Source organism: Anser brachyrhynchus, assembly GCF_964034855.1.
Source record: "Anser brachyrhynchus genome assembly, chromosome: 4".
Lineage (NCBI taxonomy): Eukaryota > Metazoa > Chordata > Aves > Anseriformes > Anatidae > Anser > Anser brachyrhynchus.
Window position 1 is genome coordinate 17140881 of NC_137698.1, and position 15649 is coordinate 17156529.

Sequence of the window (15649 nt, forward strand, 5' to 3'; positions counted from 1 at the left end):
GACATTGGTGCCTGACCAACCTGGTAGCCTTCAACCACGGAGTGACTGTGCTGGTGGACATGGGAAGAGCTACTGGTGTCACCTACCTGGCCTTCTGTGAGGTCTTTGGCATGGTCCCATCCAACATCCCTGCTAAGAGAGAGACAGATTTAACGGATGGACTATTAAATGGACAAGAAATGGGCAGGATGGTTGCATCCAAGGAGTTTTGGTCCACGGCTCAGTGTTGTGGTGGAGACCAAGTCACCCCCTCCGTCGGGGTCTGCCCTGGGACCAGTGCTGTTTATTATCTTTATTAACCCCACGGGCAGCGGGACTGAGCACACCCTCTGCAAGCTGGCGGACGACGCCAGGCTGAGCAGCACGGGTGGCACGGCAGAGGGAAGGGCTGCCACCAGAGGAACCGGGACAGCCCCGTGAAGCCCACCGACGCCAAGCACACGGGGCTCAGCTTCCCCCTCGACTAACGGGCCCCACACGGCGCCGCCATTACACGTATACACAGCCCTGGGCGCCTGCGCGGGGCGGGGCCCCGCGGCCGCCATCTTCCCTTCTCCGTCGCGGTCCGAGGGGGGTTGGAGCCGCCGGTGCCGGGGCGCCGCCGGTGGAGCCGGGGGGGGGGCCGGGGGCTAAAGCCCGGGGCCAGGCCGGCTGTGTGGGGCCGGGAGGCAGGGGTGGGCTGGGGGCGGCTGTCTGAAGCCCAGGGTGCCGGCGTGCAGCAGACAGCCTCCGTTGTGGACGAAACGGCACTTGTCAGACTCAGCTTTATTCAGTGTTGGTACAGCGTGCAGAATGGTTACCGGCTTGATTGTGCGATATTTGTACGATATTTGGATAATTGGAGCTGGAGGCATCCGGGAGACTTCGAGGGCTGGAGGGAGCCGTGAGCTGCAGACGGGGAGATGGAGATGCCCAGGGCTAAGGAATGATAAATACAAACTGAATAGTCTATAAATTAAAACACGCAACTGCAGCATGCAATATTCAAATTATGACAGTGATTGATTTATGACCTTGTATAAAGCCCAGATCATAGTAACAATTATGTACTATAATGAGTTTGAGACATCCAGAACTAATAAATAAATAAATACAAACTAAATTAGTCAATAGTTTTACAATGAACAACTACGACATTCAATAATAATACTCAAGCTATGACAATGATTGATTGGTGACCTTGTCTGAAGCTCAGATTGTTTTAACAGGCACAAGCCATAATTACCCAGAGCTTTAAGTGCTGGAGATGTCCATAAGCTGCGCATGAACCGGAGAGGTGGCAAGCTGGAGATGTCCAGGGCTAATTAATCAATAAATACAAACTAAATTAGCCAATATCTATAAAATGCACAACAGTGACATTCAATATTAATATTCAAATTACAACACCAATTGATTTACAACCTTGTGAAAAGTCCAGGCTGTCTTAACAAGCATGAGCCTTAATTACCTGGGGTCAGAAGTGAGCTGGAGCCATGGGGAGCTGGAAACATCCAGGAGACATTGGGGACTGGAGGCATCCATGGATCGCAGACACAGGGGCCAGGGGATCCAGAAACACAGACTACTCCATACTTCAATTCACACTGCACGACTACAACATGCAGTATTAAAGTTATGACAGTGATTGATGTACAACCTTGTCTAAACCCCAGACTGTTGCAACAAGCATGAGCTGTCACGAGCTGGAGGTGTGTATGAGTCGACGCCACAATGAGCAGGAGGTGTCTCTGGAGGCATCCAGGGCTGGGGATATCCCTGAGGTATGAGATGTCCAGGGCCATTTAATCAGTACATACAAACTAATTAGTGTCTATGCAGTGTACAACTACGACATTCAATATTAACATTCAAGTTCTGTCGGTGATTGTTTTACAACCTTGTCTAAAGCCCAGGTTGTTTTTACAAGGACACTGTCATGAGCTGGAGCCAAAACAGAGCCAGAGGTGCAAATGAACTGGAGGTGCAATGAGCTGGAGATGTCCAGGAGACTTCCAGGCCTGGAGACATCCACAAGCTGGAGCTGCAAATGAGCTGGAGAAGTCCAGGGCTAACTAATCAGTAATTGCAAACTAGTTAGACAGTATCCATACAGCGTACAACGGTGACTTTCAATGTTCATATTACAACACCAATTGATTTATGATCTTGCCTAAAGCCTGGGCTGTTTCAACAACCATGGGCTGCAGTTACCTGGAGCTGGAGGTGTCGGGGCAGGAGCTGCGCTCCCCGAGGTGCAGAGCCGGGCTGTCCCCAGCCACGAGTGGAGCCACGAGGCACAGGGCAGGTGGTGCCCACAGGGACTGTGGCACCCAGACCAGACCCAGGACAGCCACCAGAAGCCAAGGGCCCTGCTGCCACCCGCAGCTGCCCCTGGCACCCACCACGTGTCTCCTCCCCACCAGCCTCCCCCAGGACCCTGCTCCTCCCCGGGGTCGAGCACTTCCATGTGCCAGCAAGCACAGCCCTGTGGCACCGCTGGCACTGGCAAATCCCTGGTGAGGAACCATAAGCAAAGAAGCTGCAGGAGCTGCCTGGGTCCAGCTGGTGCCAGCGATGGGACTCGGAGGATGGCAGGAGCCGGGGTGCAAACCCTGAAGTGGCCGCATGTGCAGGGCCCCTGTGCCTGCAGGAGCATGTTTTTTACTTAAAAGGAGGAGTTTGAGCTGAAACTCCCAGAAAATGGGGTTGCGGGGGGGGGGGGGGGGGTTGAGAAGGGGTGTCACTGGTAATTAACAGGGTCACAGGTAGCGGGGGTGGGGTGGGGGTCACTGGTAGGGAGCGCGTCCCCTTTGCAACACGCAGACAGGCGCAGGCGTTCGGTCACCCTTTTATTAGCACCGTGACAAGTGCGACCCCTCGCCCCTCCGGCCGGCGCTGGGACCCGCCTGCAGGTTCCTGCAGCCGCTGCGGGGAGAGGAGAGCAGGGGAGCTGTCAGAGCCCCCCAAAAAGGGGGTGGGGAGGTCCCCATCGACCCCCCGCAGCCCCCCACACCTTCATGCGACGTCTGTCTCCAGCACGTCCTCGCTTTTGGAGGGCAGGTTCTTGCTCAGCGTCTCCATCTCCTCTTCCTTCCTCTTCCTGCGCTGCTTCCGACAGTGGCTTTTTTTTGGGGGGGGGGGTGGTAATAATTAAAAAAATAATCAGGATGAGGCATCACCACGGGGCCTGCCACACTGTTGCCCTCCCCACTCCTCTCATCCCACCCCATGGAAGCTGTGGATGGGGCTGTGGATGGCTCCCAGCCCCGTGGCGATGCCCCAGTGCCCTCAAACACCACTCCCGCTCCTCCCATCCCCGCGCCCCGTGCCCACGTACTGTGCGCAGAGGCAGGTGCAGACGATGAAGACGACGAGGATGACAATGCCGGCGATGAGGGAGATAACCACGATCTGGCCCCGGTCGCCCCGCAGGTAGAAGATGTCCACCCGCTCGCACCGCGCCCCCGTGTAGCCCCGTTCGCACCTGCCCCGTGGCACAGGGGACAAGGATAGGAGTCCCAACACCACCTCACATTGTCCCCCTGCGCCACCGGGCCCTCTCCACCAGGACTTACACGCAAGCCGGTGCTGCCTCGGCCACGAGGAAGCGGCACCTGCCCTTGACGCAGTAGTGCCGGTACTCCTCGGGGCACCGGGAGAAGTGGCCCCGCCGCCGCAGCTGCGTCACGTTACCTGCGGGAATGAGCACAGGGTGGCCCCGGGGGTGGCAGCGCCCCGAGATGCTCCCCAAACCGTGGTAAGCCTGAGCCAGGCAGGCCGCCAGCACGTGTCCTTGGCTGCTGCCGGCTCGGGGACACGGCGCTGATAAGCGGTGCGCCAGACAAAACACCGCTGGCATCCGCGCCGCTGGCCGCCCCCCTGTTACCTGCACAGCCCTCGCAGGGCAGCCCCTCGGTCACGTTGGCGTCGGCGCCCACGCAGCTGAAAAGAGCCAGGCCTGGAGAGGAGGAGGCATGGCTCAGGGGAGTGGCACAGGGAGGGGACCCCCTTCCCTCTAAAGCATCATCGTCGTCAGCTTTTCCCTGGGAGGGAAGGGAAGGGAAGGGAAGGGAAGGGAAGGGAAGGGAAGGGAAGGGAAGGGAAGGGAAGGGAAGGGAAGGGAAGGGAAGGGAAGGGAAGGGAAGGGAAGGGAAGGGAAGGGAAGGGAAGGGAAGGGAAGGGAAGGGAAGGGAAGGGAAGGGAAGGGAAGGGAAGGGAAGGGAAGGGAAGGGAAGGGAAGGGAAGGGAAGGGAAGGGAAGGGAAGCTGCTCCCTGTCCGCAGGTGCCTGGCCAGGTGGCATCGTGGTACCACATGCCACCAGCCACCCTCCTGCCACCACCCCATCCCCTTCGTGCCGTTGGCACGGGCTTGGGGAACACAGGGGCAGCCGGTGGAGACCCAGGCAGGGATGGACGCCGCAGCCAAGCGGCCCCTTTGGAAGAGCCTCGGTGTCTAAAAAACATGCTGGCAGCAGGAGCGGGGAGGTGGCCGTGCTGCAAACGAGCACCTGGAGGCTTCGCGTGCCACCATGCCAAGCCCCCGCTGTGACACTGCTGCCGCAGCAGGACGTGGGACGTCTGTCAGGGAGCCCAGCCGAGGCAAGTGCCCTGGGTCTGGCACTTTGCGGGCTCCAGCCAGGAAAGGGGCGCCCTGGGACGTTCGCAGGCAGCGGCGCGGTAACCGGATCGCCGGCATACCAGCACTGACTCAGCACGGCTCCGCGGCGTGGGGCCGAGCTGGGGACGGGTCCTGCCGGCGGGGCCGGGTGTCTCCCGTGGGGTGGCACGGCACGGTGCTGCGCGGCACAGCGGGCACGTCCCTGTCCCGTGGGGAAGAGCTGGCGTGGGCGCGACGTCCTGCTAGGCCAGCACAGCCTCCCCACGAGGGGCAAGCCTGGGAGGGCCACCAGCGAGCGGGGTGGCAGCGTGGGCAGCCTCCCGTGTCCCCTGGCTGGTGTTGGAGCCTTTTCCAGCACCCGTGTCCCTCCTGGCTATATATAGGCACCGCTGGCGCAGCAGCACGCTTTGAGCGACCGGGCGCCAAGGGAGCGGGGCTCAGCCTGCGCTGCCTCCAGCAGAAGGGACGAGGCCAGGGCGGGCCCCCCGGCACCAGCTGTGGGCTGACTTCACCCCAAGCGTGCGGCTCAGCGCGGGAAGCTCCCCAGCAGGGCAGTTCCCCCGGCCTTATTGCAAACAGCTGCCGCAGCCGCCCTCCACGAGGCCCCTGTGGCCTCCCTCCGGCAGCCTCCCCTCAGCGGGGTGGTGGCACCGGGGATGCTGCGGGTGCTGGTGGCACTGCGGGGTCCCCAAAACCTGGGTCTCAGCCTGCCCATCGGCGGCTCCCGGCGCTGGATCTGATGCTCTCCATCCGCCCCGTGCCGGGCACCGCAGCCCCAAAACAGGTCGGGCACCATTCCCCGGGCGGGTGCGGGTTGGGCAGAGCGTGACACCAGCCCCACCAAAGGGCTGAGCCCGGGCTGCTCCCGTCCAGAGGTGGGAAGGAGCGCTCCGAGGTGGGACCTTCCCATTTTGTGCACTTTTAGTGCTCAAAGAGCCAGAACCCGCAGCGGGAAGACGCCCGTTCCTGCGCCAACGCGTGCGCCTGTTGGAGAGGTGCTCGCTGTGCCCGCATCCTCCATCCCTGCTGCTGCCTGGGACAGCGCAACACATCCACACGTCTGTCCACACGTCTGTCCACACGTCCAATGGCAACAAGGCTACCCGCGGGCAGGGTCCCAGCGCAGGTGACAGAAGTGCCCCGCTCAGTCCCGAGGGATTCAGAGCCGAGCGCAGCCCTCGCCCACGGCCGGGCGCAACCGGGGACCACCAGGACAGGACATGGGGACACCGCGGGGCACGGGGGATGGGACCGGAGATGGCATCGGGACAGGCGTGCGGGACACCGGGCTGGGCACGGCGAGCACCGGGACGGGACGGGACGGGACGGGACGGGACGGGACGGGAGCAACCCGGGCGGGCTCAGGGTGCGGGGACCCCTCTCCAGGACCATGCGAGCCCCGTAACGGGGCAGGCCCCCCCCTCGCCGCCCCGCTGCCGCCGCTTACCGGAGGCGAGGGCCAGGCAGAGCAGCAGGGGACCGGGGCCGCCGCCCGGCACCGGGGCCGCCGCCGCTTCCATGGGCGCCGCAGCCTCCTCCTGCCCGGTGCCCGGTGCCCGGCGGCCGCGGCGGGGCGGGACGGGACGGGGCGGGACGGGGGCGGCCGCTGCCAGCACCGCCACCCATTCCCTCTGCCCTCCTCCTCCTCCTCCTCCTCCTCCTCCTCCTCCTCTTCCCCCCCGCGGCGTGGAAACCCACGGGTGGGGTCCCAATGGCGAGGGTTTCCCCAGCGGCCCCTCATCGGGGGCTGCGGGGAAGCGGGGAGGGGACGGGACCCTTCGCACCCTCCCGAGTGTCCCCGCCGCGGGGGTCCCGGCAGCTCCGTGTCGCGGCGGGGGGACGGTGGGTGCCGGGAGGGGGGGTGGCACCCCAGGGTGGGCCCCCCCCGGGCTCGGCCCGTGCCCGCTGTCCCTGCGGCGTGAGCTCGGGCGGAGGAAAGAGGGGCTGGAAAGGGAGCGGTGACCTCAAACCGCAGGATGGCAGCGGTGGATGCAAGCCCTGGCAGCCGCCCCATTTGGCCGCCGGCCGGGGCTTGAGCGAGCTCCTGCAGCAGCCCCGGAGAGCAAAACCCCACGCGTGGGGCCCTGGTGGCCGTGGGTTGTCCCGCGGCCACGCTGGGGACGTGTCAGGCTGAAGTCACCCCCAGTGCTGCAGCTCGCCACCTGCCCCCCACACAGCGTCCTGCTCACCCCAAATCCTTCGGTGGCAGCTCACAGCCCCTCCTCCGTCAGGAGAACCCCATCCACCTCCAGGGAAAAGGTCTGGAGAGCCGTGGCCAGCCCGTGTCTGCCCCACGTCGTGACCCTTGCGGTGTCCCTGGCCCCGCTGCCGGCTGTCGGACCGGACCCCACGCCGCTCTTGGGGTGACTCCCGGCTCTGCTCACCCGTCCCCTTTTCGTGCACCGCTGCCTCCAGCGCTCCCCAAGCCCAGCTGCCCTTCCTGCTCAGCACACTCGCTCTTGTTTTGTCCTTTGCCCCCTTGCTGCCCTCTTTCCCTTCTTCCTCTTTTTCTTTTTTTTTATTTTTTTTTGGTTTCACCTCTTCGAGTCTGAAAACCAGCCCCTTTTCCTCGCCACCTGCCTGGCTAAAATCTGCGTCGCTGCCCGCAGCAGGAGGAAGGGCTTTCCGCCGAGAAGCTTTCCCAGGCACAGAAACGTCAGGACAGCGTAGGAGGAGGCGAGAGGCTGGGAGCAGAACCAGAGAACCCCTCGGGCTCGGGGGATACCAAACGGGCCCACCAAGGCGCCCGCCCGCGCCGAGGAGCGTGGGCAGAGGTGGCGGGGGAGAGGTGGCCGTGCCCTGGTGGCTGTGGCCGGGCCGACAGGTTCAGGGGCTCCGCGGGAGGAAGGGGACCGAGGGACATCCCGGGGGGGTCTCCCCGAGTTGGGGTCCCCAGCCTCCGAGCACCCCGAGCTGCGCCCGGCCGGGGGGCGTGCGGGCAGCCCGCCTGGGATGGGGGGGCTACGGAGCCGCTTCCCGGCCCCGTCCCGGTTCCCGGCCCCGTCCCGGTTCCCGGCCCCGTCCCGGTTCCCGGCCCCGTCCCGGTGCCAGCAGGTGCCGCTGCGCTCCCGGGGCTGCCGCGGGCGGGGAGCGGGGCGGGGAGCGGGGCCGGCGATGCCTCCCCATCCCGCCTCCTCCTTCCCTCCCTCCGCGGCTGCCCGCGCCGCCGGGACCATGGGCTGCTGCTGCCGCCTCCTCCTCGCCCTCCTCCTTCTCCTCCCGGCAGGTGAGCGGCCGGGGACACGCGTGGGAAGGGCACGCGGGGGGCACCCCCCTGCCGTGGGGGTGGGGGGATGCTAGGGGTGAGGGGCCCCGTGGGAAATAACCCCCCCCCCAAAAAAAAAAAATAAAACCGCCACCCGCGGGTCCTCGGGATGGGGTGGGGGGGTGGGGATGCGCCCAGCCTGGAGCCACGCGTGTCCGCGGCCACTAGTGGGGTGGGCAGAGATGCTTGGCCGCTCCTGTCACTTGCATGGCACGGGGACGGAGGTGTGCCCCCAACCCCTCCTGGGGGGATTTGGGGGCAGCCCAAAAGCAGCCGGGGGGGGGAGGGGGGCATTGGGCAAGCCCCACGCAGGGAGAAACGCGGCAGGCACAGCAGCAAGAGGCTGTGCCCCCCTCGGTGGGAGCCGGGGGCATTCACCCACTGCACGAGGGGACCCCACTGTGCAAGGTTTTGGGCACATCGCCCCGGGTTCAGCCTCAGAAACGTTCAGCCTGCCCGGCTTTTACTTTATTTTTACTGCTGGAAAGTGAGGGGGGAGGAAAAACAAGCACGGGAGCACTCTCAGCCATTCGTGCATGCCGTGCATCCCCGGCAAAGGGAAACATGCGAGGGGACCAGAGGGCTCAGAGCACATCGGCTGCTCCTGGGACATCTCCCACCAGCCAAGCATCCCTCCCGTGCCCACTGGGAGCTGTTTTTCCCAGTGCCCAGGATAGTTCCGGCACCATTCCCACCAGCACCCAGCTCTGCAGCACCGGCAGGGCCCCCATGGAAGAACCCAGGAATATTTCCTAGGATTTTGGCCCGCAGCTTTTGGGATGCTTCCATCAAGGGCCTGGATCTTTTGGGTGTTTTCTATAATTTTTCTCCACTGGAGCAGTATTTACAAGAAAAAGTCTTCTGGCAACAATGTATTATTTAAATGTGCCTCAAGTTCATTCTCCAGGGCTTCATGACAGAGAGGATGCAGCTTGGCAGGAATAACTCTGTGCTTTTCTTGGCCCTGTAATGAAATAATAGCAACCCTTGCACGGCGTTTGAGAGGAAGGAGGAAGTTTGTCATACCTCTGACTTCTTGCTCAGGAGGCAAATTAGAGTGCTTGCAGCCTTGCCGGCCCAGCTGACGCAGAGGGCAAGGTCTGCGAATGAGGTGAGCCTCAGCACCCAGGTGATGCCACCCATCCCAAAGGGACTCACGAGGGGATGGGGACCTGCAGACCAGGGTCCAGCAGCAGCCCCAGAGGCTTTCACCCTGTGCTCAGGCCCCTCGGGCAGCTTGGGCACCAGGCTGGCCACGGGTTGCTCTGTCTCTTGGGACAAAAACCTTTCCTGAGCTTCTCTGCTGTACACTGTGCAGCACGCAGGCAAGTGTGGCCATGATTTAGAGGGCAGCCCTGTTGTGTTGAGCTGGGAAATAACCCCAGCAATGACAGAGATGTCCCCAGTCAGCACCCACCTGGGTGTAGGGGTGCTCGGGGCAGCCTCTCCCAAGGGGACGGGGCTCAGGAGAGCAAGTCCCCAGGTATCCCCAGGATCTGCACCTGGGACCCCTGCCCACTCTCTCTCTGCCCACCAGGGAGAGAATAACCTCTTATTTCAGTGTGGCTGGGGGGCCCGTTTCTCACCCGAGCTGTGTGCTTGGGGCACGTGGCTGTGCTATCGTGCTGTAAGTCGTTTGTCTCCAGGGTTTTGTTTTGGGGTTTTGTATAGGTTGCTCCTGTAGACTTGTTTATGGCCACGTGTCCTGCACTTGTATCCCTTTGTGTGGGATGCTGGATGGCGCTGGATCACTGTCTGCAATTGTTCACCCTGGGTAGATCCTGCGGGCAGAAGATGAGGCGGCCCTTTGGTTTTGCTTCCACAAACCCGGACCCATGACATAAAAATGGGTCTTACCTCTATGCTTCTAGAGGCAGCTACTGGGCTGGGGTAGGAAGCAGCATCCAGCTTTGCTGAGCAGCCATGGGTTCTCCTCTGGGCTGACCTGGCCATTGTTCACTGCTGCATTTTCTGGCTTCCGAAAGGGTGGCTAGGTTAAACGTGGAGGGTGTCATAGCCAGGATAAGGTGCACCATTCCCTACGCTGCTCTCACTTGTCTCCTGAAGGAGATGCACAGCAAACGCGATGGCTGGGGACCGCTGCCAGGTGGGTCTGGGTTAACCCAGGGTGAGAGCACTGCTGCATCCTCCATGTAAATGAGGACTACCTGCTTGCCATGGCACAGCTGCCACATCCAGCTTCCTTTTCTTGGGCTGGAGCTCCTCTCTTTTGAGCTGCCTCTCAGCCGGTGTAACAGCCGAAAAGCTTGCCACGCTTGTTTCTGGAGTGGCTCCGAGCAATGTGCTGCTAATGAAGCTCCCAGCCCAGGTCAGGTATGTGTTTCCAAAGCAGGGCACGGAAGTGAGACATCACCTTCATGTGACATGCAGGAACCAGGACAACAGCATGCCCGCAGGAGAGGGAGATGCTCCGTGCACTAGGTGGTGTACCCGGGGTTTCCCAGATGACTGGGATTGATGTTCTTGAAGGGGAGGATATCTGCATTACAGGGATTTGGCTTTTTCTCTCCTGTTTCCATCTTCAACCCGTGCAAAGCCCCCACGGGGCTGTAACCTGGGCAGAAGGGATGGCACCAGGCGATGTGCCTCGTCCTGGCAGCTCCGCATCCAGCCCTGCTCCCAGCCGGGTCCAGCAGGGCAGTACGGCCCTAAGGGAATCAGATGGGCACATTCCTCAGTGCTGAACTATGCTTGGTATCCTTTGATAACTGATGTCCTTCAGTTGCTTTGACAACCCTGCCTGCCTTCTAGCTCCTGAAGTCATGTGGTCCTAAAGGAAGATTTCTGGTGTTTTTCTATCTTTTGTTCCAAGTGCACTCTTCTGGCTACTGCTCCCAGCCGCAGCCCAGGTGCTGGGAGGACAAGGGAACCACTGCCTCAGCAGTTCTTCACCTTTTCAGATGTGCTCGTAGAGGACCTGGCTTGCTGGTGACCTCCCAGCCCTGTGGGTACAGGCTGTCCTGAGCAGGATGTGGAGGCATGTGGGGCCCTCAGCCAGGGATGCTCTGCAGGGTTCCCACAGGACCCAAGGCTCAGGAGTAGCCTGTGTTGCTGGTGGGATCCCTTTTCTATGCTGGAGGAGAGGACAGCCTGACGTGTTGTGACCTGAGGTGGCAGTGGCCAGGCTGGAGCTTGGGGTCCCATGGCGATGGTGGTGCAGGGCTGGGACATTTAGGGTTTCCAGATGCAGCGTTACCCACCTGGGAAGATGAGCTCGGCTGGGACCGGCCCTGCCTGGGCAGGAGGTGGATGGCCAGGGCCGAGCGCGGTGGCTGGGGCAGCAGGGTGATTTCTTTCAGCTGCTTGCGCTCTCCTGGGCAATGCCTGTGACTTGTGACCCGCTTGGGACAGGCGCCCGGCCGAGGACTGCATCCAGCCCTGCCCGTGAGGCCAGCTGCCTTTCAGCCCTGTAGATATTATCGGAAACTTTCTGACTCATCCTGGCCAGCAGCCCTGCCAGCTCTGCAGGATCCCCATCAGCTCGCCTCCAGACCCCGGCGATTCCGTGGGACACCTCACGTGGGACGGCCTTCTTGAAATGCACGGAGTAAACCACTGCTGCTGGGCTAACACCACTTTATTAACACTACTCGGCACGACCAAGTGCATCTGCAGTTTGGGGTTTGGGTGAGGCTTCAAGCAGGCAGCACAGGATCCCAGGGAGTTTTCTCAGAGGGTCAGCGAGGTCTCGCAGAGGCCTGGCAGCCCTCTGGGGTCCTGCCACACCTGGTAGAGCAGCAACACCTCCTGCTAAAGGCTGCGGTGACAGCCTGTAACCTGCTGGGTCAGTCACACCCGGTTGACGTGCCCCGGGATGTCTGTGGGCAGCCTTACTTCAAAGCCACCGAGATGCAGGGCCAAGCCTGACCTCGAGAGCCCCAGGGCTGGAGGACGCGTGGTGCAGGCCGTCAGCACGTCCACCTGGCAGCTGCTTTCTGCCCCGGCGTGGCCACCTCAAGGTCCCGGGCTCCCAAAATGCTGGGTGCGAGCTCGGCACTTCCCTTTGCAGAGGTTTAGGTGCCTGCTGGTGTGATTTTGTGTTTGGAGTTAACGCTGCCTGCTGGTGGGGGAGCGAGGCCTGGTGGTGGCACAGCTCGTGGTGCCGAGTCCTGCCGCCTGCCTGGGAGAGGTGCTCAGTGCTCCTCGTGAAGGCAGCTGGGGACTGCGGATGCCACCTGCCAGGAACCTGTGCCCGCTTCCCTTTAAATAAAGAAAAGGCCACCCCAGAACACCTCCTTTCCCTCGCCTTTGATCTCCTCCATGTTCCCCCTGCCAAGAGAGTCTTGGGAGGACTGCGGGAGTGCTTGAACCTGGTCAAGGGAGGAGAAATGGGGGATAGCAGTGTACCTGTACTAAAAAATAGAAAAAAGGCTATAAAGGGAAAATCAACTACTCTAACCTCAACATGCCTCCAAGTGCTCCCACCTCCCCTTCAGCACTGGGATTTGGAGCCAGCCCTCCTGGGTGCCACCAGCAAGGGGTTTTGGGGGAGCTGGCTTTCAGGGCAGGAACAAAAATCAGTGTTGTCTTGAGATCGTTTTCCTCCTTTCTCACATAGCCCCATGACAAGGTGCTCAGGGGTGTACGTAAGTGAGTGCATGGAAATAGAAATTCCTCCCGACGTCACTTGCTGTTGGAATGCCCTTTCCACAGCCTGGCTGTGCCCGGGGAGCTGCTGGGGATGGCCTGGAGCTGAGCTTCTCTCTGGAGAGAGCAGGAGGGAGAAAAAAATAGCAGTCTGGTGGGGACAGGGGAAAGAATGACTCATCTTCATGCTAAGAAATGGAGATGAATGAATGCACAAAGAAATGGGAGAGAAGAAAGCTGCCCAGTGTTATCGTCCCCAGCTGCGTGGTGCCTGCTGGAGGGGCGGTGGGGATGGGACCGCCAGTCTGGGCTAGGGGTGCTGAGCCCTGCAGGGGGGTGGGTTGGGATGCATGGGATGGGGAGTCCCAGGGTGCTGGGACCCTTTACCCCATGGCCCAGGAACGAGAGCAGGAAGAAATCCTCCTTTCCCTCCCTGTCTTCGCTGAAAGGGGGATTTCAGCTGGCTTCGGGTTCCTGGGAGTTGTGACAAGCACACAAGATGCCAGCTGCCACAAGGATGTCTCCCTTACTAACCCTCATTTTTCTCCCTCCCAGGACTTGGTGATGACCCCACAGCTTCACCCCTTGTCCCCGCCAGTGCCCCCCCAGAAGTGGTGGGGACAGCAGCGGGGCCGGGCTTGGGGGGCACAGCTCTCCCTGCAGCAGCTCCCCACCAGCCTGCACCACCGACTGCCACTGGACCCACCAGAGATGAGGTGTCCTCGGGGCCAGCTGAGGTGGATGACCCCAATGGGAGGACTGTGGCCATGTTGTCCCCTGCTTCCATCCCCACGAGCACCGTCGCTGCAGCAGACAACCCCCCCGTAGCCTTCAGCTCGGTGCCACCAGCCTTGGAGACTACCCCAGGTCCTCGGACAGCACATAATGACAGCGTGGAGGGAGGGACGATGGATTTGGGGACAACTCCCAGCCCCACGGGCACACCTGCACTCTCCTCTTCCTCCCCACGCAGCAGCACCCCATACTCATCCCCTGGGACGGTGTTGTCCCCACCAACCGTCCCCAGCAGCACCACCCAGTCACCGATGCCGATGAAGGATGTCCCTTCCCCAGGGACGATGGCTGTGGCATCGAGCCTGGCCATGGAGCCAACATCCCCCTCAGTGACTGTGGCCAGCCCCACCGAGGACACAGCCGACGGCAAAAGCACCCCCGCCACCGGAGTCACCATGGAAGAGGTCCCACGTGCCTTGAGTGCAGGTGAGCAGCTCCCCTCCCCGTGCACGTATGCAGGCACATACACCACTCTTTTTTTTTTTTCCTGCCCTTGTCATTTATGGCTTCCCTTTCTAGTTGTTTTTCCACCCAGAAGTGACACAAGAGCCCAGCTGCCAACACTGAGAGCAAGGCCGAGTTTTCTTGTTGTACTCCTTGGAGGAGCCCATGTCATCTGCTCCACCTGTGGAGGGAAGGGGTGGTAGATACCCAAACTTAGGTGCTCGGTTGTGAATAAAATCCTTAGCCTCATGGTTGTCCTTAAAAGCTCACAGAGGGGAGGAAAGAAGTTTCCTGACAATGGGCTAGGAGTAAGGGAGAGGAGAAACATGTTCCCTCTGGAGCGACCATGAAGCTGGTGCTACCTGTTTTAAAGCTCCTGGTCAAGGAAGAAATGGGGCCTCTCTGTTGGCAGCCATGGAGAAACCACCCACCACCTGGCTGCAGTAGCCTCCCACCATGATTACTTTGTGACCTGTGGGCCCTGGAGAGAAACCCAGTTGTGTTTTAGTCCAAATCCACCTGCACTGTGTTACGGGAAGGGGGAGATCCCAAAAGTATACGGGTGCCTGACGCTGCTGCATGGCCCAGCAGCCTCCAGAAGGGGCTCTGGGAAGCACCGCGGGGGTGTCCGTGCTGGCGATGGCTGGCGGGGTTGCATCCAGAGCTGCTGTGGACGATGGGGTGAGGGCTGAGTGCTGCTCTCTCTGGTGCTGCCCGCAGGGAGCATCGTGGCCATAACGGTGGTGGTCATCGTGGTGGTGGTGCTGGTCTTCGCGGCAGCGGCGTACCTCAAGATCAGGTAAGGCCAGCAGCCCGCAGCAGGGGCAAGAATGAGGGCCATGCCTCGGGGCAAGGCCTCGAGCGCAGCCTTGTATATCATGCCCCTACCAAAAGGCACCTTTCCACAGGCAGGTGATCGGGGTGGGATGTGCCGGTGGCAAAGTGCCCCTAGCTGAAATGCCCCAAAAGCTGAGCTGTGAGGGCTCAAGCGCATTTATTTTATTTTACCCCACAGTAAAAGAGCTAATAAACCACCGAAACAGCCAGTGTCTTATAAATACAGCTCCCGTATCTGTGTTCCTGCCAGCTCCTCGAAGCCCATCCTGCAAGCGCCACAAGCTCAGCACTCTCCTCCCTGCACAGGCTGTGGCAAAGAATGGGGGATTTTTCCTACCCGAATGAGGGATAAATTTGGGCTTCAAGGTGCTGGAGGGCAGCCGGTGTGCCCGCTACTCTGCAGGCATCCCTGGCTGCATTTGCCTTCTGCAGGCTGACCTGGTGCGTGCTTCCCCACAGGCACTCCTCCTACGGCCGGCTGCTGGATGACCACGACTACGGCTCCTGGGGGAACTACAACAACCCCCTCTACGACGACTCCTAGCAGGAGAAGATCCTTATTTATCAGTGCTTCTGCAACACGGCACCCACTGCTTCCCCCCTACCGTGCGTGCTGGGTCGCGGCCAGAGCAGGCGCCTGGGCACCGAGCCACAACCGCCGTGAGCAGGACCACGGCAGGTCCAGCAGAGGACAGGCGGCCGGAGGGCGGGTGCATGGCACCCACAATAAACCTGAGTGTTGGCCCTTTGCGTGGGAAGCTCTCTGATAATATGGAATGGATGCCACTGCACCTCAGCTTCAGCAGCGGAGTGGGTCCTGGGGGGGGTTGGCAGCTTTGCTTTTAGCCCAATAAACCCGAATTCCCTGGGGGAGGCGAGGGGGGAGGCTTAGACTGCATCGTGGTGCCCGCGGAAGAAACATGGGGGAAGCTAAGAGGGTCTCACTGCTTTGTGCATCCCTCCCTCCAAAATCACCTCTCTGCATTGCCCCACTGCAAAATCCTCTGCCTTCCCTCACCTGTGGTAGCTTGCCATGGGTCGCAGGAAATTACAACTGCTCCTTTGCCTCTGTTTTTTTTTCCTTTCCTTTTCTTTTTGTG

At 61.2% G+C, this 15649-nt stretch overlaps 2 protein-coding genes across 5 annotated transcripts; one reads left to right on the plus strand and one right to left on the minus strand.

Annotated features, from left to right (window-relative positions):
- Nucleotides 1-749: 749 nt before the first annotated feature.
- Nucleotides 750-6205, minus strand: BTC (betacellulin). Of its 4 annotated transcripts, XR_013950536.1 has the most exons (10): nucleotides 6048-6205; nucleotides 3869-3940; nucleotides 3558-3675; nucleotides 3320-3466; nucleotides 2996-3103; nucleotides 2828-2907; nucleotides 1880-2034; nucleotides 1451-1758; nucleotides 1226-1300; nucleotides 750-918 (listed from the first exon to the last, which is right to left on the minus strand). XR_013950536.1 is itself a non-coding variant. In XM_080590451.1 (6 exons), exons 1-5 carry the CDS (start codon nucleotides 6118-6120, stop codon nucleotides 2998-3000), a joined length of 516 nt encoding a protein of 171 aa, XP_080446577.1. In that variant the 5' UTR covers nucleotides 6121-6205; the 3' UTR covers nucleotides 2819-2907; nucleotides 2996-2997. The 4 variants fall into 4 exon arrangements, 2 of the variants coding, with proteins under 2 accessions (XP_080446577.1, XP_080446578.1); XR_013950537.1 differs by having other exon boundaries at nucleotides 750-2034; XM_080590451.1 differs by lacking the exons at nucleotides 750-918; nucleotides 1226-1300; nucleotides 1451-1758; nucleotides 1880-2034 and having other exon boundaries at nucleotides 2819-2907.
- A 1463-nt stretch (nucleotides 6206-7668) lies between these two features.
- On the plus strand, nucleotides 7669-15620 carry PARM1 (prostate androgen-regulated mucin-like protein 1). The gene is made up of 4 exons (XM_080590431.1): nucleotides 7669-7826; nucleotides 13029-13694; nucleotides 14433-14511; nucleotides 15009-15620. Exons 1-4 carry the CDS (start codon nucleotides 7715-7717, stop codon nucleotides 15091-15093), a joined length of 942 nt encoding a protein of 313 aa, XP_080446557.1. The 5' UTR covers nucleotides 7669-7714; the 3' UTR covers nucleotides 15094-15620.
- Nucleotides 15621-15649: the final 29 nt, after the last annotated feature.